We start from the raw sequence: 22,242 nt of genomic DNA on the forward strand, positions 1-22,242 counted from the left end.
CAAACCAGATTCTCTAGAGAACCAACAGACCAAAAAAGGACTTTTGGATAAATAGCCTGAGTTTAAACTGACTCAGGCCCCGCTTTTGGATCCAGCAGGACAGAAGCTTTTGTCCAAGGGAGGCCCCAATCCTCCCTGGGACAGGTTAGAAGGACGTGACCCATTCTTGGAGGTGCTTGTTCTCAGCTGTTATGAACTTGGGACCACAGAAAACCCCCTTGGTGGTGTTTGAAGGACTGATAACCTGCCGGAGACCTTTTGGAACTGGGGTGATCTCTGGCAGGCTTATTACCATGCATGTAGGTTCTCTGATTGTTTTTAATATTTTCTCTAGGATGCTTTTACCTTAAAAATAAATGTGCTTGCTTAGGAAGAGCTGTGTTGTAACTTAACTGTGGGCAATTACGCTGTTTATAACCTCTGAGGAAGGGAAGCAAAGCAGGCTTGCTTAGGCAGTCTAACTTGCTGGGGAATTCACAGAGTAGGTAGGGAACTGTGCAGCCTGAAAATAATCTGGTCAGCAGGGAGAGAGACACATGACTGCACCCAAGAGAGGTAATGGCCGGGGAGTGAGAAGCCTAAGAAGCCTGAAGCACTGAGGTCAGTAGCATGTGTGCAAGCTATAGATACTCACGGCCATGTCACCTGAACATTACCACTCTGTAGAATGGGGAATACCTTGAGTTCTTGCTACAGAAGCATTGCCCTGGGGTGGGCACACACTTAAGGGATGATGCCTGTATCTATCACACATTCATGTACACACATGAGCTGACCCTACTGAGCTCAGTGGGAGTTTTACAGGGGCTAGGCCCACAGGGGGAAGTGACCTGGCACAAATTCTGCTGGCATTGCAGGTGTCTGCGGAATAGAAATATATGGAGCCTGCCCCTACTTATATGTGGTGTGATCTGGGGCAGATGGTCAGACTTTACCTCCAACTCTCTGACCCGCTGCAGTATAACGTGATGCTCCTCCGAGTCCATGCTGAAGGCCTGTTTTAAATATGCCTTTGGTGGACCATAGAGGGGAAAATACAGGTGCAGGTGCCCTCAACTGTGACAGATTATTTTGGAGACTCAAGAACATGTGTCAAGGTTCCTTCCCCACTCTGAACTCTAGGGGATACAGATGTGGGGACCTGCATGAAAAACCCCCTAAGCTTATTTTTACCAGCTTAGGTCAAAACTTCCCTAAGGTACAAATTATTTTACCTTTTGCCCTTGGACTTTATTGCTGCCACCACCAAGCGTCTAACAAATATATAACAGGGAAAGAGCTTGCTTGGAAACGTCTTTCCCCCCAAAATCCTCCCAAACCCTACACCCCCTTTCCTGGGGAAGGCTTGATAAAAATCCTCACCAATTTGCATAGGTGAACCCAGACCCAAACCCTGGGATCTTAAGAACAATGAAAAATCAATCAGGTTCTTAAAAGAAGAATTTTAATTGAAGTAAAAGAATCATCTCTGTAAAAGCAGGATGGTAAATATCTTACAAGGTAATCAGATTCAAAATATACAGAATCCCTTTAGGCAAAACCTTAAGTTACAAAAAGACACAAAAACAGGAATATCCATTCCATTCAGCACAGGTTATTTTATCAGCCATTTAAACAAAACAGAATCTAACGCATATCTAGCTAGCTTACTTACTAAGTTCTAAGACTCCATTCCTGTTCTGTTCCCGGCAAAAGCATCACACAGACAGAGAGTACCCTTTGTTTCTCCCCCCCACCCCCTCCAGCTTTGAAAATATCTTGTCTTCTCATTGGTCATTTTGGTCAGGTGCCAGCGAGGTTATCCTAGCTTCTTAACCCTTTATAGGTGAAAGGGTTTTTCCTCTGGCCAGGAGGGATTTAAAGGTGTTTACCCTTCCCTTTATATTTATGATAACATGCATAGCCTGTATTTCTAGATCAGCTGTTCTCAACTTTCCAGATTATTGTACCCCTTCCAGGAGTCTGATTTGTCTTGCGTACCCCAAGTTTCATCTCACTTAAAAACTACTTGCTTACAAAATCAGGACATTAACATACAAAAGTGTCATAGCACACTATTAATGAAATATTGCTTACTTTCTCATTTCATCATATAATTATAAAATAAATTAATTCGAATATATTGTACTTACATTTCAGTGTATGGTACATAGAGCAATCCAAACAAGTCATTGTATGAAATTTTAGCTTGTACTGGCTTCCTTAGTGTTTTTTATGTAGCCTGTTGTAAAACTAGGCATATATCTAGATGAGTTGATGTACCCCTGGAAGACCTTGAGAACCACTGGTCTAGATGGTCTATTGGCATAGTTACACACCATCTTGGAAAATCTCGACCCTCCGGGCCTACAGGTGCTATGCACAGAATCATTGCCTAGGGTCAGACAACTAACTGCTCCATCACAGGAGGGCCACCACACTACACAGGGCTTTGAAGAGGTGCCTTTAGGGCTGTACTCACAACTCTTTGAGGGATAGTCATGTGTCTTGACAACAGGCCCTTCACAGGGGGTTCATATCACTGTAAAGGGCCTTGACAGAATGCCAACAGAATGTCACAGGCAGATGGGTAGGGCCCATACACAGTGTGTTCCATAATGTCATAGAGCCCGAGCAGTGTGCCCATCAGAGCACCCCTGCACTAAGCACAGCCGTTCAAGCTTTGATAGTCTGGTCTGGAAGGTCTCAGCATAGTGCCTCCACCATGTCAAACGTACGTGGCCAACAGGGCCAGGCAGCAAATCAGAGGCAGGACAGTCGCGCCTCACCGGAACTCACAAAGACTCAGCCACTTCACACTCAGCGTGGGCGAGTAAACAAGAGCCCTGCACCATACAACTGAAACACCTGGAGAAACAGCAAAATAGAAACTTACACCCTTCCCTCGCTGCAGGCAGAACAAACCTTTGTGAGGTTTCAGTTTAACGAGGGATTCGGGCAAGTTCTGCACACCCCAGTAGGGTTTGGTGTGGAGACAAGGCGTGTGGTGTCTAAGAAAATACCCCTCCCGCTTGGCATCTGTACTGTGCAGCACTTTCCTTATCAGAGTTGCTCCACCCAATGGATTTATTTCAAGGGGGCAGTGGGAGCCACTTGGAGGGAAAAGGCAGGTGAAGGGGACTGGGACATACTACCCAACAAGGTCCCATGAATCTCCTAGTCAGCTCCAGCTCATCCCTCCATTCCCCGGTCAGCTCTGCAAGGGGCAGAAGCAGACAGGGGACAGTTAGGGGGTGTGGAGCACATGTAGCTGGGCTCAGTAACCTAACGCAGGTGCAACCACTGGGTATGCAAGGAGAAGAAAAGACAGCAGCGGGTGTCTGGTAGTGAAGAGATTTGAGAGAGGGCAAATACTACTTGTCTTCCAATTCATTTTAAATAACTGCAAACTTGTATTGTATCCCAGGCGAGGGAAGGACTTTCTTTCATTGCTCTACACAGGGGAAGAGTATAGTTTGTTTTTGTTTGGGGATAGGCTGCTCACCCTCCTGGAGAGAGAAAGCCCACAGTGTGACAGGACCAAAACCCCTGGGAATCCTTCACCAGGAGCATAGCTGACCTGAGAAATTCTTGGCAGCAGTAGGTCAGAGACAAAGGCTGTAGATAAATTTTTAAAGGCTGGATAACTTTGTGACCAATTAATTAGTTACACTTGTAACTAGGCAAGCCAAGATAAGTTGAGGAGGACCTAAGTCTCATGCTTTCAGGTGTCAAGTTTGTTGTCTCAGGAAGGAATTTCCTCTCCCCCCACACTCACCATCAGAAGAGCAGAACTGACCACCTGGGTTGGTGTCCCTAGCTCTGAAGCCTCAAATATTGACCACTGCTGAAGGACATATGTTCATTTGGTATGACCAACCCTATGTGCCTAGGGAGTGCAGCACGTTGTTCGCTCAGGTCCTGGGTTCAGTACAGTTAAAAGTGAGGCCTTTATGGAAGCACCAGATGCTCCTCTAAGAGGATCTGGGATCTCCTGGTACTTTTGAATGTTTCACATTCTAGTCTGGTGGTGCTATTGTGAACTTATGGACACAGAAATCCATTCTAAACAGGCAGCTGTTCAACACGGGGAAGAAAAAGAAAACCTTCAGGAGGAAGAGACAATTTCTTCCAATTCAATTATCCAGGCAAGTAATGGCAGCCAATCAAAAATGGCAGCAGAGCCCTTTGTTATGGACAGTTCCTTGGATTCCAGCATTCATGACGCCAGGAGCAAGAGTGTGGGCTTGGGGCAATCACATCTTGAATCAGGTCAGGAGTTACTGGTGAGGGACAGACACATTCAGAAGAATAGGAGAGATGCTAACGTGGCATTTGAGCCATGTGGTATATGAGTATCTTGTTGTTCCATTCATTATGAAGGTCAGTAGTGTGTATGATTGATTCAAAAAAACTAGAAAAGTTCATGGAGGATAGGTCTATCAATGGCTATGAGCGAGGATGGGCAAGGATGGTGTCCCTAGCCTCTGTTTGCCAGAATCTGAGAGTGGACGACGGCATGGATCACTTGATGATCACTCTGTTCTGTTCATTCCCTCTGGGGCACCTGGCACTGGCCACTGTCGGAAGACAGGATAATGGGCTAGATGGACCTTTGGTCTGACCCAGTATGGCCGTTCTTATGATGAAAGAAAGGACAGATGAGATTCTCGGTATAAAGGTTTGGGGAATTCCAGGGATTATGGCGTAAGGTGACTAGAGGCTTCTTTACAAATAAATGCCTAAGATTTGTGGAAAGGAGCCACTAACCCCCACACTTTCTCTGTAGAGCTTGTTTTCCTAGAAACACCATGATGTTTGCATTTTATTGTCATGTCACATAGTCAGTGTGATTTCCCTTTGAGACACTGTTGTTTTGGGTTTATAAAGTTAACACAGAAAAGCCAAGAGGATATATAAATCCTAAATGTATTTTCCAGGAAGGAACTATTGTCCTGACAGCAACATTATGTTGCTCCTTGTTGATATATGGGTGCCTCCTATAAGTGGAGAAGGGGTAATAATAGTATCTGATCTTCTGACGGTTACACATTTGACCTTTGCTATGAACAACAACAAAATGTTTGATCTCTAGTATCAAGCATTGTTTACTTTATAATGTGTGGGTCATAACAACATGGTGGATCCTATATTGCAGCAGGTGAATTTTTGAAAACTTGTTTATCTTTGTGCATTATGTAAAAAGAAACTCAATCAAAACCAAAAATGACACATGGGCTCTGAATCTACAACACCCAAGCACGGAGCATATTTGGATCCGATCCAAGTGGGAATCAATCTGGTCCTTCTTTGTTTAATGGATGGGACCAGCCCTTCTGATCCCAACAACCCCAAACTTTGGGGAAGTTCAGCTCCCAGCTCTGTGGCGCAAGCTCATCTCTAAACAAAATGGGATCTTTCCAGCCAATGTCCTTTCCTCTGCCAAAGCCAAAGATACCAGCAAATCCTCACAAGCACCAAGTTATTTCTCTTTGGAGACTTCTCAGCCTGGTAGTAGGGGCTAGTGCAGGGCTTCTCAACCTTTTTCTTTCTGAGGTCCCCCCAACATGCTATAAGAAGTCCACGGCCCACCTGTGCCATAATCACTGGTTTTCTGCAGATAAAAGCCAGAGTTGGCGTTAGGGGGAGCAAGCAGGGCAATTGCCTGGGGCCCCAGGTCAGAGCCCCAGGTGAAGCTACATAGCGCAGGCTTCAGCCCTGGGTGGCAGGGTCAGGACCCCGGGATTCAGCCCCATGCGGTGGGGCTTTGGCTTTCTACCCTGGTCCTCAGCGAGTCTAATGCTGGCCCTGCTTGGTGGCCCCCTGAAACCTGCTTGCAGCCCCCTAGGAGGCCCCAGACCCCTGGTTGAGAACCACTGGGCTAGTGCACGCCCAGCGTTCTCAGAAAGTGAGTGGGTCTTTATTTCACAGGTTTCAGAGTATTTCACAGATATTCGCTCACTCAACCCACAGCCCGAGAACTAGCAACACATTCCTAGCACACAGCATCACCTGACGAGTGATGATTTCACCACCCCAAACTGGGCGATCAGGTTATGTTTTAACTGGACATGGTATGGTTTAAATTCTCATGTGGCCTGTAGCCTTTATCTCACAGCAGCATAATGACTAAGCACAAGAAATCAAGCGTGGGACAGTTAAAGGACAGGGTGAAAAAGCATGATCACATTGCCTTGCAAGAGATCAGTTTCAAATTTTCCTTACACCACAAGTGAAATGAGTGTTCCTTTTAGCTCAGGGCTCAGCGCACACATACGCCCATCACAAAACCACCATTCAGTTTCACCAAAGGCAGCCCCCACAGCTCAGGAAAGGTCCAAGAGTGAACTAGCAAGAGATGGTAAACATGCAGAGGCAGATGAGGGCTCAGTAGTACTAGAATGGCAGAGATGCAATAGCTGCATTACTTACAGGATCTGTGTGTTAAAAAAAGAGATGGAAACAATTCTTTTAATACAAAAATTAGGGCCAAAGTAATCCCAGAGGTATTTGACTGAAGTCAGTAGTTACACCCAGGATGAATTTGATCCTTAAACTATAGGGGGAGGGAAAGCCATATCTACCCTCATTGTTCCAGTCTGCTAGGTGGTCCCTGGCAAATAGCAGGAGGCAGCTGGAAGCTGTATTTTGCTCTTTGGTTCCTGAATAGCTCTGCTTGCAATGATCCTTTCTAAAAGCAGCACATTCCAGCTTCTGCAGCCTCCTGGTCCTTGGAGCACCTCCCGTCTTGGAAACACTTCATTTAGATTGTCCCCTACACCGGGCTTGAAACAGAGTATTGTACTTCCCTCGGGGTCGCTGCAGCAGAGCGTAAAGACCTTTCTCTCGGACCCTCTTTCTGTGGATCAAAAGCCTCCCAGCCCTCCAACCATCCTTCAGACTGAACCACTAGTGCAGCCAAGTTTCAAGCACAAATGGAAAGAACTTTGTTCTTCCTCAATACAATCCTTTATACGCTGGACACCAGATCCACTTCTTCCCCCCGTTGCAGGCTGCAGCGGGGCTGTAAGAGGGGAGGGGAGAACTGTTTTTGGCTCTCTCTCTAACACTTTCATGGCCCCCCATATAGAAACAACTGTCTCTTTCTTTTTTGCCTGGGTAACCCACACACCTCCTGGGTGTGGTGCTCTGTCCCATCTAGTGGCACCGAGACCACTTAGAGAGATCAAATGAGTCTGCTCTACAGGCTTAGCTAAACAGCCTGTTGGCTTTTAGCTCATGCGGTAGAGGCTCATGCTTTAAGTTCCGGAGACACCTGGTTCGAGCCCACCTGCCGAGGACCAGGGTCTGTCAGCGCTGCACCAGCCTATAAGAGAAATAGCTTGATTAATTTAATAGTGTTTGTTCTGGGGTTGGTTGGTTTTTTGTTCTTTTGCTCATTTGTGTGTGCAAGGAGATTATTATGGAAAAGCTAAGCTGAAGAACCAGTTTGCATTTAGTGCAGAACGTCCTGAGGCCTGTGGTCATTCTTGCCTCTCGTGGGAGGGAGTTCCACAGTCTAGGTCCAGGTAAGCCTCCTGCACTCATGAGCCTCTCTTGTTAGTGGACAGTTTCATTGGTCAGGCAGAACATACCTGATGTGGAAGATCAGACTTGCAGAGGGAGAGGCAATCTGCCAGATAGCTATGGCCAATCCCATGGAGGGCTTTGATTATCAGCACAGAGTAGCTTAGGAAGCCAGTGCAGATAGCATCAAAATGTGCTCCCAGCAACCTTTATGAGGAAGTACGTATGCTGCTGCATTTTGTACTAGTGGGAGATTTTTCCAGAGCACGTGGCTTTGAGCTGCAGTAATCAAGCCTGCATAGGATCAGCTGTTGTACAGTCTTTGGGCTTGTTGCAGATAGAAGTGGGTATTTTTAGCTGCTAGTGAGTGCTACTTGGGCATACAGTAGCAGTGAGGAGCCCAAAAGGACCCTAAGGCTGTGGATCAACAATCCCAGGGCAGATGCCCTCAGCTGTGGAGGATGATATTCAGAGTACGTCCTTCTTCACTGGTGGAATTGCAACGGTGGAACATCTCTGGCAAGGAAGCATAATGCAGATGCCCTAGTGCCTGCCTGTATCAGTCTCTCACTGGGCACTTTTGCCCTTGCTACTCAATAACCATGACTACAATGAGGTTTCTCTTCTTAATCTCCCACCATTATCGCTCCACTGGTGCTTGGCACAGTGGCGGTGCTAACGTAGACCAGCCAGCAGTGTTTTTACCACCAGGTCATCGAGACCTGCTTGAAGTCTACACTGGAGCTCCCATGGTTGCCAGAATTGATGGAGCAGCAACAGTGCTACAGCAGTGAAGGACTGAGAGTGTTTAGTGTAGACAGATAATATGGGGCCAAGCACCTTCTCCAAGGTGTTGAGAGCTCTCATCTCCTTCTAGGTTGAAAACCTTAGCCTTCAATTTTGGACCTCAGGGAACCTCAGGACTTAGTAGCCCCAGGCTCTCCTCCTAGTCCCTCCGTGTACCAACAATTAAACCCAGAAGATGCTCTGTGCAGCAACGTCTCAAGATCTGAGCAAAGTGGGAGCGAGGGGAAGTGAGAACACCACGCATGAAATCAGAGACACATAGCATGCAACGTAAACACCTGTTTAAAATGAGAGTAAAGAGACCACATACGTCACTGCTGTCCTCCCCAGGGCCGTCCCCTGCTGGCATCTCGCTGACAGACTCCATGCTGGGGTGGATCAGAGCAAACCTGTGCTGGATACAGGAGGCTGAGCCCCAGAGAACACAGCTACAGCTCTGCTTATTTAGGCTTGAACCGCCCTCTCCACCAGCATCACCTCCTCGCCCCGCCCCTTGTTCATATGCTCAGAGGAAACCACACTCTTTATCTCACCCTGACCATTTTAACAACAACCGGAAATGCACAGAGGCCTCCTTGAATAGATCTTGAGCTATACTTTCTCCCCTGCTTGTGGACTCCCATCTGGGGTCCAGCATTGGGGAGGGAATGAGGCTGCGTTCCTCTGATCCATGGCTGGGTCCTCAGTTTCTTTCACATTATTAGCTATCGAGGGTTGTAGGTGAACGTGGCACTTTACAGACACCCAAGGAGGCACCTTACAGTTCAACTCAGACCCAGGCAATGCAACTGAAATAAGAAAGGCTCTGAAGCAGAGGTGTCAGGGATAAGATGGACCAGAGAAGGCTTTGCAAAAGGAGTGGGAAGTCCGGGGGCAATTGTTAATGGGTGGGAAGTAAGACGCTCTTCCAGGTGTAGGGGACTGAAGGAGAAGGGAGCAGCAGTGAGAGAGGACAGAGCACAGGGCCTGTAACGGGGAACGGAACGAAACACATGGGAAGATGCAGGCAGTCAGAGCCTGCACCATGTAGAAGGCGAGAATGTGGCGTTGAGGTCCTGGCCCGGGGTGTGAAGCCAGCTGTGGGGCTTTAGAGGGTGGAGTTCACTGTACATGCAAATACGGTGCAGGAGAGAATCATCCAGACTCCATTCCCATGAAAGTTTGTCAAAAGCAGAAGCGGTCTTCAAACCAAAGGCCACTGCACCGGAGGGGGTGGGGAATAAGAAATGTCGCTCGGGGCAGATGATCGTGTTTGATTGAGGTCAAGCTGGGCCTACTCCAGTCTCTGCAGCTCAGTTCTGTACTTAAGCCACTGGAAAGAGCTAATCCAGTTAACCATCCCACTGTATTGCTGGAATGGAGAAGAGAATTATCCTCCCTAATGCTGGAAAGGGACATGCTGAGATGGCTGCTCTCCAGCAGGGGTTTCTGACCGGGTGCAGCAGATTTCAGAGAAGCAGCTCCTCTCCAGTTACGGGAAGCAGAGTTACAAATTTTGTTTTACCAGCACTCTTCATTCTCACAAACAGTTTATCTGATTGCAAATTACCAGACAGATGAGTTAACGGCTGCTAACAGCAACGGCCATCCCCTTCAAGACATGCCTATCACAAGGGTGGGAAAACTTTTTGGCCTGAGGGCCACATCGGGGAATAGAAATTATATGGCGGGCCATGAATGCTCACAAAATTGGGGTTGGGGTGTGGGAGGGGGTGAGGGCTCTGGTTATGGGTGCAGTCTCTAAGGTGGGCTGGGAATGAGAGGTTTGGGGTGCAGGGTGCGCCGTGCTGGGATTGAGGGGTTTGGAGAGCAGGAGCGGGAGCAGGGCTGGGGTAGGGGTTTGGGGAGAGGCTCAGGGTTCAGACTCTGAGTGGCGCTTACCTTAAGCAGCTCCCGGAAGCAGTGGCATGTCCTTTCTCTGGCTCCTATGCATGGAGAGGCCCCTGATTCTGGGAGCCACGTGGTACGGCCCCCGACCCGGCACCCTGGCTGGAGCCCCGGAGTGGGACCCCCCAACATGGCGCCCCAGTGGGAGCTTGTGGGCTGGCTTAAAACAGCCCGTGGGCTGGATCCAGCCCATGGGCTAGTTTGCCCACCCCGGCCTATCGAAAGGATCTGTATTCCTGTTCGCTTGATGTATGAGAGGGAAGGGAAGGATGGCAACCCAGAGAACCCCACCATCAGAAAGAAAATCAGCCTAGGAAATCTCAAAGGAAAGAAACAAGATGCTCTGGCACCTATATATTTCATGTATGCGTGGTGTGTATGCAGTCTGCAGATAAGGATGGGCTTGGTCTTACATTTAAATAGTGCCTTTTAGCCAGGAGCATGTCACATGTTCACTGCCCATAAGCGGAATAAGCACCATCTTGACTGACATTCCAGAGACCTCCAGAGCTAAAAGGCTGAGTGGCTACAGCTTGCGCTAAAGAGGACAGGCTCCATAGCTGGGCTGTAGCAGACGCCTATCCCTGCAGATCGGGCACAGCGTGGTGTCCACACAGCAGCCACCTCCAGCATTTGAATAACACTGGTCGAACCAGCTGTTGGCAGCACACAGGAGAAGTGCTTTGACTCTGCTCTGCTGAAGCCATGTAATCTACAGTGATTTCTCCCTCTTGGGGACAGGAAGCCACAAACGTTGCAGCTGCAGCAGTTCAGCTGGTCCTGCTAACTCCATCCCATAATGCAGTGGCTGGTTATGAGATCATGTTCTCTGCAGCAATTATGTGCACTAGGGGCCAGTACTTTGGGGGTCCCAGAAAGCACTGGTAGGGGTGCTGTGCCTGGACGATGTCAAAAACACTTATGCAAGGACAAGCGAGACTACTAGCCATTTCATCCAACGGATGTCCTTGCAACCACTTCCTAGCTCAGTGTAAACACCTTCTGAGTTGCAACCACTTCTGGGGTGAAACTCAGCATCTGTTTAACAGCATACAATGAACCATTAAACAGCTAGGTTTGGGTGAGACAGGGATTTCCTTTCCAACTGAAAATGCAGGGGGGAAGCTGAAGTAGGCAGAGAGAAAATGGGCCAGGATGTGGGTTAACAGCCCTCACTCTTGTGAAAAATGCTACGAGATCCCTTAAAAATCCAGACAGCCAGACACTAGTTTTACATCTCATCCCCTCTGCCCATTCCCACTGACATACAATTGGGCCAGGACCTTCTGCCCAGTGGCTGGATAAGCACACACTCTCTCCAGTGACCTTGCAAGCAGAGGTTAATGCTAGTTCATTCATCAGACGGTGGAGACACAACTGGGTGCAGGAGGGCTGAGTTCTTCCCTTACCATTTAAAAGGCTGCTTGTAACTATTCAATGACACTGCAAACCTCCCTCGCGGTTTCACAAGGACTCCCAATAGCATCTGCTTTCACTCCCAGCTCTGGAGAGCCAAACCTTTTTAGCCAGAGACAAGTGTTTTTCATTTGCAAGGGCCAGCAATGAACCCCGAGGGTGCAGTGTCTGGCAAAGAGTGTATGTCCTCCCTAACAGCACAGGAGAGAAACCCCTTCCTCCCCTTCCGACTGCAAGGTGGATAGGTCCATCTCAGTCTGCGTCGCCCACAGGTCTCAGTCCTTGTTTCCTATTCAGGGCTGCACAGCGGGATCATTCCAATGAGAGTTTCAGTTGGGTGCACACATTGCAACAGCCTGGGAGGAACTGCGGTGAGGAAACCCTTCTTTTGTAACCCTCCCCTCTTGCTACTATCCCAGACGTTCAGGGGGGAGATGCCTTAGCAGCACTGTTTCCTCTCAAGTTCATTACACTGCTCAGCTTTAGGGGCCAGCTCTCTCCCTCTCCACTGTCACACTGACTGATCCCTTGCTACAGATCACGTTCTCTTAAGCGGCCAACTGGAGCCTGAGACCATAGGTACACTATGGATTTCTGCTGGAACAGTGAGGGCAGTCAGGGATGTGATGAGGTGTGATCCCTGATGGGCATAGCTGTGCCAGCAAAAGCCCCTAGTGTAGACTCAGTTATAAGCTGTGCTTTTACTGTTATAGCTTGTTTTGCTTGTGGAGGTGATTTTGCTAGACTGGAGCATCCACACTAGAAGCACTTTGTAGGTATAGTATATTGGTATTCTTACACTAGTAACACTTCGAGCATAGACACCCCCTGAGTCTGCCAGCCTTCAGGAGTTTCAACCAAGTATTTGCTTCCTGTTGGGCTTAGACAATAGAGGGTTTCTCCCCTGCAACATGCTGGACTGGAATGATCGGTCGGACAGCTTTATTACCCCCTACATAGGCAGAATCTATTGGTGCTCTGCTTTGCAGCATCTGCAATATGCCCAGAAGCCAGTGCACCATAATTGAATATGGAAGAAATATAGAGGCAAAATGATTTTGGAAACTGTTTTCGTCTTCGCGTTGAGGTGCCATGTGATAGGCAATAAAGCTTGTGATTGCAAAAGCAAGACCTGATGTAGCACAGCTCACAGGAGGTGCAAGAAGCTGTGGCATAAAACACAGACACCCATTTTCTCTCCATGAGCGGACAGCACCTTTCACTGGGTTCTTGCAGATGTCAAGTAACAAAACTCGCAGAAATCTCTTCTCTCTGCATGAGCAAAGAGGGCAACTTAAGAGTTTAGATAGTCCTTGTATCGGCTTCACCTTCCTTTGGAAGGCTCAAAAAATGCAATCCATCAAAATCGGTTTGAAAAGAAACACACAATGAAATAGAAATTCTTCAGTCATAGGCCAGCCACAATGCTGTGGTTTTCTCATTAAAAAAGACTCCTAAATTAGAAACATGGAAAGCAGCAGCTTAAATATTTGAGGGACAGTTTTTTTAAAACTCAAAGTTTGAGCTAGTCATTGCATTTATGCACAAGAGCCTGGTTTTGCAGTGCTTTTCGGAAACATGGCTCAGATGGGGGACACAAGTACTTTAAATACAGAATTTGACCTACTTTAAAATTATGATCACAGTGGTCAATACCCTCTAAACACACCTGCACCTTACAGCTGACCCTGCTCAGGGATGCAAGGGAAGGTGCACGAACCCTCATGTGTATGCATGGAAGGGGCGAGGTCCTTGCTGGTCCTGAGCTTAGGGATCAGTTGAATCCTAGGCATGTGATCTCTCCATCCAGCCTGGAGTTCATTCAGGCAGCCTTTGCCATTGCATTTGGGCTCCTCCCAAAAGTAAGAGTGTGACGATGATATTAGACAACATTAGATATTATGATAAAGTATCTGATTTTACTGTATTTCTACCCAGAGATTGCACTGGTTACACACACGTAATTGTCCTTCCCCCACTCCCAAAATCCAGTAGCATGAATTTCGCATGAACTTTCTGGGGCAGTGATTTTTGAATATGGATCGTCTGCTAGGGAAGATAAAACCTCCACCACGTTCACATGTAGCTTGATCTCTGCCCTTCCTGATTCTTACCATGGATTTATGAGCTTCTTGATATTGTGCATCTCAGCTACCCTGTTCAATTTCTCTGAACAATTTCTACCACCAAAGCACAGATACCTAGCCAGACTCATGCAAACCACTCAAGAAAACCCAGGTCAAGAGACTGGTAGAGCACCCCAAAGAGAATGGCAATGGAAAGATCTGCTATAATATACTGGCCAATACAGAGTAAAATACAGAGTAAGTATGAGCAACACCTTCAAGGGCCTATTCAGCACTTTCTGAAAATTAGACCCCCTTCCAGGCATCTCCAACTGGGATCCCAAAGTCACTTTTGAAATCTGGGCCACCTGGGTGTGCCCCAAACTAGAGCGTGTTGCATCAAATAGCAGAGCCCTCTGAAAGAGTGTTTTAAAGCAGCATTGAATGCATCCAAGGTAAACGAGATGCGACAGTTGAGTGACCTGAGTCGTCAGAGAAAACTGAACAGATCAACAAAAGTCACTTTAAAAGGGATTTTCTCCTTTAAAGAGAACCCAGTGCTAAAAACAATTCTCAGTAAATGTAAGTAGCAGCTTGTCTTCCTACCTCTTGGCTTGGTTATCCTGCCGGTGGGCCCACAGCCTTTCCTCACTCTTATCTTGATCAGTGGGCTGGAAATACATGAAGAGTTGAAAAAATGATTTCAACATGAGTCTCACTCACTTCTCCTTTTAACACGCGGGGCCAGCTAGGGAGGAGGCTGGGTTGAATGACTATACAAAACTCTGCCCTGCCTGTTACTATTTGACAAGTCATAAGGAAAAACCCAAGAGGGCTACAGCATAAAAACGGAAAGCAATGTCATCGTGCAATCATAACATACCCTTCTCCTCCTCTTCAGATTCTCTGAAATACTGCTGCTGTCCTTGGGCTCAAAGTTCCAGATATTGCATCACCTGATGCACCCTCCCAGCATCAGTCTCTCCAGGAGTGTATGTTCAGTGCATTCTGCTGGCTGCCACTCCTTGCCTTGAATGGGATGCAAATCAAATTCCTTTCTCTTCCACAACGCACCCCCTCTCTGGGCTGCTATTAGCTACACACACAGTCAAGAGGAGTAGGAGCACAAAGATTATTGGTATCCTGCCTAGAAATATGAGAAAGCCTTCCATCCTGAGGGATCCCCAAACTGCTTCAACTATAGCAATGCAGAAAAGCAGCCACCTCTGGGCTGGATGACAAGAAACCCAGAACAGTATGTTGCCCCACAGTTAGGGAATTTTGGACACCAGGGCAAACACCTACTCTTACAAGAAGTGCCGGGGACTTTTAATGCCAATGCAGGGCAGACAGGAGCTTTGTTTAAGCTCTCATCCTAAGAATACAGTGCCACACATTTTTACATATACAGGGAACCACGGTGCCGGGTGCATAGTTTTTACATTAAATGCTCCCAATCAAAAGACAACATGCGATCATGTCTCCTCTGAGCCACAGAGATGCTGCGTTCCTGAAGATACGGGAATGGTTTTTACTGAACAAATTATGTAACTAAGGAGTTTCTCTCTTCGCCCTTTCCAACAACATGAATTTGATTGTGCCATTTATGATACCATAGATCAGCTGCACATGGGCGCCTACTATCGCACTGGACACGGACCCACTCTATAACCTCTGTACCAGGTCCGATTCCACGACCAGCTCAGAAATTCTTAGAGGTTATCACAATAACCTTTTTGGCATGGCACAACATGCCAGGGAACAAGCTGTTCGAGCTTGGGCTGCATTACCTGGTAGGTCAGGACAGGATGTTCCACCACTACGTGTCCTCCTCAGGACTGCGTGTTCCAGGGGCAATGAAGGGGTAAAACCCTTCCATCCTGAACATTATCCCAGCATTCCTCTGGAGAGAAGGGGGGTTGAGACAAGCCCAACACAGCAATGATTAAAGAATTAATGGCGAGACCAGTGGTTTCTGACTCAGACCTTGCCTGATTTTTCCTTCCTCCTGCTAATTCTCCAGTTACTGCCCTGGATAATTTAGCCATGCTTCTTTTTAATTAGATTTAACGAGCTTTCAGTGGCCTCTGGCTTATGGAGGATGTTGTCCAATTGGACATTTGTTCGGTTTGCAGTTCTCCTCAGAAACTTAAAATAACATTTTCTCTCTACTAATTTAATCTTTAATACATGTGGCAAAGTTATTTTTTCCTCTCCCTGTGCATTTCCCATTAAGATGAATTCAGCCTCAGTACCCTTTGTTTATTCACTTCCATATATTTGCAGTAGCACCATCCATAACAGAACAGCTCAGGGAAACAGTCATTGTTTCACTGCTATTGGAGGGGCAGGAAAGGAGGCTTCAGAGTTCATAGGCCATTCCCTCACCAATTTCACACCGTTCTAGAGCCCATCTTTAGACCTCAAAACACATCAGCGTCCCCTTAAGACCAAGTCAGATGCTTCTAAGAAAGGCAAAGTCAAGTGGTTTGAGCTCACATCTGGGATACAGACTCAGCATGTTGCCTGGGCAACCAGGTATTTTACGTATTAATGTACCCAACATGCCTACTATATGTGCCCAGGCACCATACATAAGATTATTGACCAGCTTCAATATTGAGAGACTCACCCCACAATCACCTCTTCCGCACACACGTGAGAGCCTGAGAAAAAGAATGGGCCCTGAAGAGCAGCAGACTTGGGCCAGTGGAGGAAGCACATTTCAGAGCCGAGACCCTACCGGTGGGTGCTGTGGGTGACCACCCAGGGCAATGTGGTCAAGAGGCAAGGAACAGGGCAGGCCTGGGGTGCAAAGACATGGAAGGGAGCTCAGGTCAATGGGGGGCTGGGGGGGGGAAGGCAGTGGGGCCTGGGGACAATGGGTTGGGAGCCCAGGGAGACAGCAGATGCTAGGAGCGATGGGGGGAACTCGGGGAGGCAGCGGGGCCAGGAGCACCAAAATACAAGTTCGTCCAGCGCACCATTTTCCCCACGGCCGGCCCTATCAGCAGTCTCTGGATATAGAGATCAAGACACAGTGGGTATGTCTACACTGGAATAAAACACCCATGGCTGGCCTGGGTCAGAAAAGTCAGGCTTGCGTGGCTTGGGCTGTGGGGTTATAAATTGCGGTGCAATTATGTGGGGTTATAAATTCGCGGGGTCCCACAGTCCAGGCTCCAGCCTGAGCCCAGACGTCTACACTGCAATTTTTAGCTCGGCAGCCCAAGGTCTATGAGCCCGACTCAGCTGACACATACTCTGAGACTTGGTGCCACAGGTTTTTTATCACAGTATAGACATATCCTCAGCCAGCCAGAACCCAGGCCTTACAGGGCTACCTGCACTGACCCACAGGAGAGAGTCTAAAGTTATCTTTGCATGGCATAAAGGGAAATTTTAGAAAGGTGGGGTTTTCCATACCAGATCATAGCTGGGAAAGGGCCAATACCTGTTGCTCAAGAGAGTAGCAATTCCTGCTGCTGCTTCAGTGAGAGCATCCTATTGCACAAGTGGCCAATTACTCAATGCTGCCCATGGAGATGGAGGTGGGTAGGGTGGAGTTCCTTCCTGACCCCCCCTCTCCCCAACGATCAGTTACACCCTAAAGCATGAGATTTGATCACCCCATTGGCTGGCCTAACTATACATTATTGCTCATACAATTTGTTAGAATATAGATATTCAGGCCTGTCTGTAAAGGCCTATACTCACAGAATTTAGGTGTATTCTTATCATTTAGCTAGTTATAGAGGTATAAAAGAAAGAATCAAAATCACTGTCGGCCGGTGTAAGGGCCTTCTCTTACTGTGACAGTCTGAGGCCCTGTGCTTAGGCTAAGGCCTCTGGATAAGCAGCAGAGGCAGCCATAAGCTGGGAAGCGACCGGTCACATCCTCACATTCCAAACTGGTCACACTGAAATAAGGTGCTATTGGGCTGTTAAGAATACAGTCCTGTCCTGTTTCAGAGTAACAGCCGTGTTAGTCTGTATTCGCAAAAAGAAAAGGAGTACTTGTGGCACCTTAGAGACTAACCAATTTATTTGAGCATGAGCTTTCGTGAGCTACATCCATGCATCCGATGAAGTGAGCTGTAGCTCACGAAAGCTTATGCTCAAATAAATTGGTTAGTCTCTAAGGTGCCACAAGTACTCCTTTTCTTTTTGTGAATCCTGTCCTGATAATGCCTATCACCTCCAGAGAAAGAGAAGTGCCTAGAAGATGTAAAAGAAAACTTAGTTTGATAGCATCCTGTCTGGCAAGAACTCACTTATCAATAGCTGGGATCTGAAAGCCGATGAAGTGAGCTGTAGCTCAGGAAAGCTTATGCTCAAATAAATTTGTTAGTCTCTAAAGTGCCACAAGTACTCCTTTTCTTTTTGTCTGATTTCTTTATTGTTCTATCACTGTAGTCCCCATTTCCCTATTGTTTGTCTGCATAATCTCTGTCTGATTCTGTGATTGTTTCTGTCTGCTGTATAATTAAGTTTGCTGGGTGTAAACTAATTAAGGTGGTAGGATATAATTGGTTAAATAATCATGTTACAATATGTTAGGATTGGTTAGTTAAATCTCAGTAAAATTAAGTAAGGTACAGCTAAGCAGAACTCAAGTTTTAATATATAGTCTGCAGCCAATCAGGAAGAAAGAGGGGGGGAATGGGAACAGGGAATGGGGTTGGGGAAATTGGAATCATGTTTTGCTAAGAGGGTGAATGGGAACAGGGACACAGGAAAGGCTCTGTGGTGTCAGAGCTGGGAAGGGGGACACTGAGGAAGGAAACTGGAATCATGCTTGCTGGAAGTTCACCCCAATAAACATCTAATTGTTTGCACCTTTGGACTTCAGGTACTGTTGCTCTCTGTTCATGCAAGAAGGACCAGGGAAGTAAGCGGATGAAGGAATAAGCCCCTAACACAATTATCCAGCCCTTTTTCACATCCACCTATTAGCAGCAGCAGACATATTTAACCATATGACCTGCCACAGCAGCAAACAGATAGCATCAGAGCAAACGGAACACTAATACCAACTTCGAGTTTAATCCCATGATCAGCCCAATGTAACATAACTGACTCACTCTAGTGAACGGAGCCGTGAGCATTGCCTAGCATGACAGCAACAGGAATGCATCCAATGAAGTGAGCTGTAGCTCACGAAAGCTTATGTTCAAATAAATTTGTTAGTCTCTAAGATGCCACAAGTCCTCCTTTTCTTTTTGCGAATACAGACTGACACAGCTGCTACTCTGAAACCAGCAACAGGAGTGTTATTTGCCCACCCCCACAGACAGTTCATAGGTCTATATGCTCCACTATATGCACCCCCCAACTTTAAAGGATATCATATAATCACATACAATGTTCTATATGCTGACACAATTTTTTTCCCCTAAAATGATGCCCCTGGACTGCAAGCAGGATGACAATTTACAAAGCGGCCCCCCCGGTTTCACATCCCCTCTTTTGAAAGCTTATGTGCATCTAGCCATTTCAAACCCACGCCCCAGCATATCAGCCTCCTTCCACAGATTCAATCCAAGCCTCAAGCCTGGGAACTAGCCCTCAGTCCCAGTCAATTTTAACAAACACACCAACGCCCGCCCATTATCTCAAGCCCACACATGTATGTGCATGACACAAACCATTTTCCAACTGCTCTCTCTCTCTCAGGAAACTCAAAACATGCATCCAAACCAACCAAACCCATTTACCTGAGGGGATCAGGAGAGATTCACTCACAGGGACACTCCCTGCAATGCCTGCCACTGAAATATTTCAGGCTGAACTTTGCCCCTTGCTGTCCCCATTTGCATTTACTAAGAGAGCCTGCTTCCCAGGCTGTGGCTGCACAGGCCAGACCACCTCGATCACCAGGGACGAGATCAATTGCTTTTTTCCATTAGTTACTGATTATAGGAAGGCAGGCAGCAACCCTGCAGGGACTGGAAGGAAAACTGCATTCCGGATATGAATGGGGTAGCTGGCTAGCCAGGCTTGTTCCACTGCAATCCCAGAGACAGAGTTACATGACTCAGCTGCTTCATCTGGAAGTAAATTAATGCAAAACGCAGATTTTATTACGATGAGTTCTGCTCATAGGATAACAACAGTGCATTTATTACGGTCTCAGCAGGACTGTGCGCATGCTGGGACTGGTCTGCCTTGCTTCCAGTGTTCCACTTTCTGAACAAAAACAAATGCCAGCATTTCAAACTGAGGGCCTGATCCAACTCCTGCGGGCATCTGTCAGAGTTGGAATGGACCCTAAAGTAAAAGCATCAGCACTTACCAGAACCACTCAAATAGCAAGTGAGAACAGCAGTTCAGCCAGTTAGTTTCCCCATTCTCAATAACTGGAAGGTTTGTCTAGTCAACTAATAAGTACTATGGGGATGGGCTCATTAGAGATACCACAGATGAGTTCAGATGTCCACAGAACTAGAACAAGAGCAGTCCGCAAAACGCAGCAGCAGAGTTGTAGAAAGTTGTATATTTCAAAGGTGTTGGGAGAGAATTAATAAACAGTACCTGGAATTCTTGTAGTAGCAGTTTTCATCAGGTGATTTCAAAGCATTTTAGAAACATTAATTAAGCTTCACTACACCCAGTGAGGCAGGGAAAATATCTCCATATTAAAGATGGGGAAACTGAGGCAAAGAGATTACGTGATTTACCCAATCTCAAATAGAGGATAAGCAATAGAGCCAGGTGAAGAACTCCTGACTTCTGGTCCTGTGCGCTAACCACTGATGCCTCTGCTATTGCTATTGTCCCATTAGCACTTACAGACTTCAGGATCCATTAAGCTCCTAAAATCTGTGGGGGGGTTTTAAAACCTTTTTATTGGTTCAGTAGGGCCAAAACCACCACATACAAGACAAGACTGTCCAAATGACACATCACAATGGTATGATTTTAGGATCACAGGATGTCGACTTAGTGCTGGTTTAGAACTAATTAAAGATCCAACATGCTGAAACTAGATCTGGAGACATTAATTTATGCCATTTCCTAGCCCTCTGCTCTCACTTCCAAGAGGAGGCAGTACTTCCACGCCACTTATCTCTACATCAGGTTCTTAACAATAAGACGAAACTTCTCCCTAGAGCTTTTTATCTGCAGATACCAAAGCACTTTCCAAAGGAAAGTAAGACCATTACCCCCAATTTCCAGATGGGGTAACAAATACAGAGACGAAGTGTCTCACTCAAGGTCACGCAATAGCTCAGTGGCAGAATCAGGAATAGAAAATCCAGGTCTCCTGACTCCCAGTTTAGAGCCCCATCCACTAGACCACCCTGTCTCCCGCAGGCAGCTGCAGGGGTTCTTCTTGTGCCAGAATACTCAACATGACTTCTTAGTAGCTCAATGGGGTTTGTAGATTTGGTGGCCACTTGGGTCGGGGACAGGGAGATTTATCAGTCTGCTGAGTTAGCAGCCATTTTAGAGCAAAGGGCTCTATCACTGGGTCTGTACAGTGTTCTCTATTTGTTCTACTCCTAGTGTGTAGAGACCAGGCTCTATTTCTATGTGGATTTCACTACAGAATCTGATGGATTCTGATTAAATCTGCCTCCAGTTAAACCCAGGCAGCTCCATTGAATTAAATATCCTGGTCCAAGCCTTGATCATCTCACGGCTCAGCTATTGCATCCTCTACATCTTGGGCCTTCCTCACACATGCTTCACAGCTCCCCAATCTATTCAAAACTGCTGCAAAAATCTTCTCGGCTATGACCGTGATCCACCCCCCTCCCCGCTCCATAAATCCTTTCACTCACACCCTATTGCCCCTTCAATCAGATTCACATCTGTGCGAGGGCATGGTGAGAGGGAAGCGTATTTGTTCTCCAACCAATTGCAAGAGGAACTGCAACAAAAAGCGTTAGGAACCACTGATTTAGACAACTGATTTCAATTCTTCAGATGGAAAACGTTTGTCCGGTCGCAACTCGCTCCACCCCCCTGGAGCATATCCAGTTGTTAGCAGACAGGACTCTCTACCTGCTTATCTCAGAACCTCCACTGGACTGGACTGGGGAGGAGACACCTTCCCACTCAGTTTTCAGATGTGAGCGCCTTTAGTGAGCTGGCAAAGGGCCCAAGGGAAGACACACTCACTTTCAGCACCGGATCCAGTTGTCAGCAGAGCCTCGCGTCCGTATTTCTTCTCTGGGGCACATCCAGCAGAGGCAGGATTAATCAGGGCTGTGGAGTCACACCGTATGTACCAGAGCTACAGGGAAAGGCCCAGGGGGCAGGAGCACAGGCAGCGCTGTACCCAACCATAAATTCCTTGGGATTTTCTGTGCTTGGGCAAAAGGAAATCACGGAAGGGCATAAAACCAAGTGTAGGATCCCTGCAGCACAAAGCACTCTGCTAGAGCCATGGGAAGTGTTTTAGGGCATCTCCAAGGCTACACTCCGGGAAGCTAGCAGAAACTATTGCTGGCTTTGAAATTACTCATGACAAATGTAATCCATAAACCAGGATTTACCAGGATCTCATTGTGCTGTAAGATTCCGTTTCGTCTTGTGTCTCACTCCTCCCCAT

The 22,242-nt window shown here is 47.1% G+C and overlaps 1 protein-coding gene across 5 annotated transcripts in view; it reads right to left on the minus strand.

Moving 5' to 3' along the window:
- The window catches only part of UNC13D (unc-13 homolog D), a 54,506-nt gene extending 32,445 nt beyond the window's left edge, over positions 1-22,061 (minus strand). For 2 of the 5 annotated variants that reach the window (XM_074970526.1, XM_074970525.1), the window contains exon 1: positions 8,624-8,695. In XM_074970526.1, coding sequence (XP_074826627.1) covers positions 8,624-8,680 — 57 coding nt within the window. In that variant the 5' untranslated portion in view covers positions 8,681-8,695. Of the gene's footprint in view, positions 1-8,623; positions 8,696-14,288; positions 14,354-19,399; positions 19,627-21,809 lie in introns of those variants that run through there. The other 3 variants (XM_074970527.1, XM_074970529.1, XM_074970528.1) reach the window with 3 other exon arrangements.
- Positions 22,062-22,242: the final 181 nt, after the last annotated feature.

Source organism: Natator depressus, chromosome 14, assembly GCF_965152275.1.
Source record: "Natator depressus isolate rNatDep1 chromosome 14, rNatDep2.hap1, whole genome shotgun sequence".
NCBI lineage: Eukaryota > Metazoa > Chordata > Testudines > Cheloniidae > Natator > Natator depressus.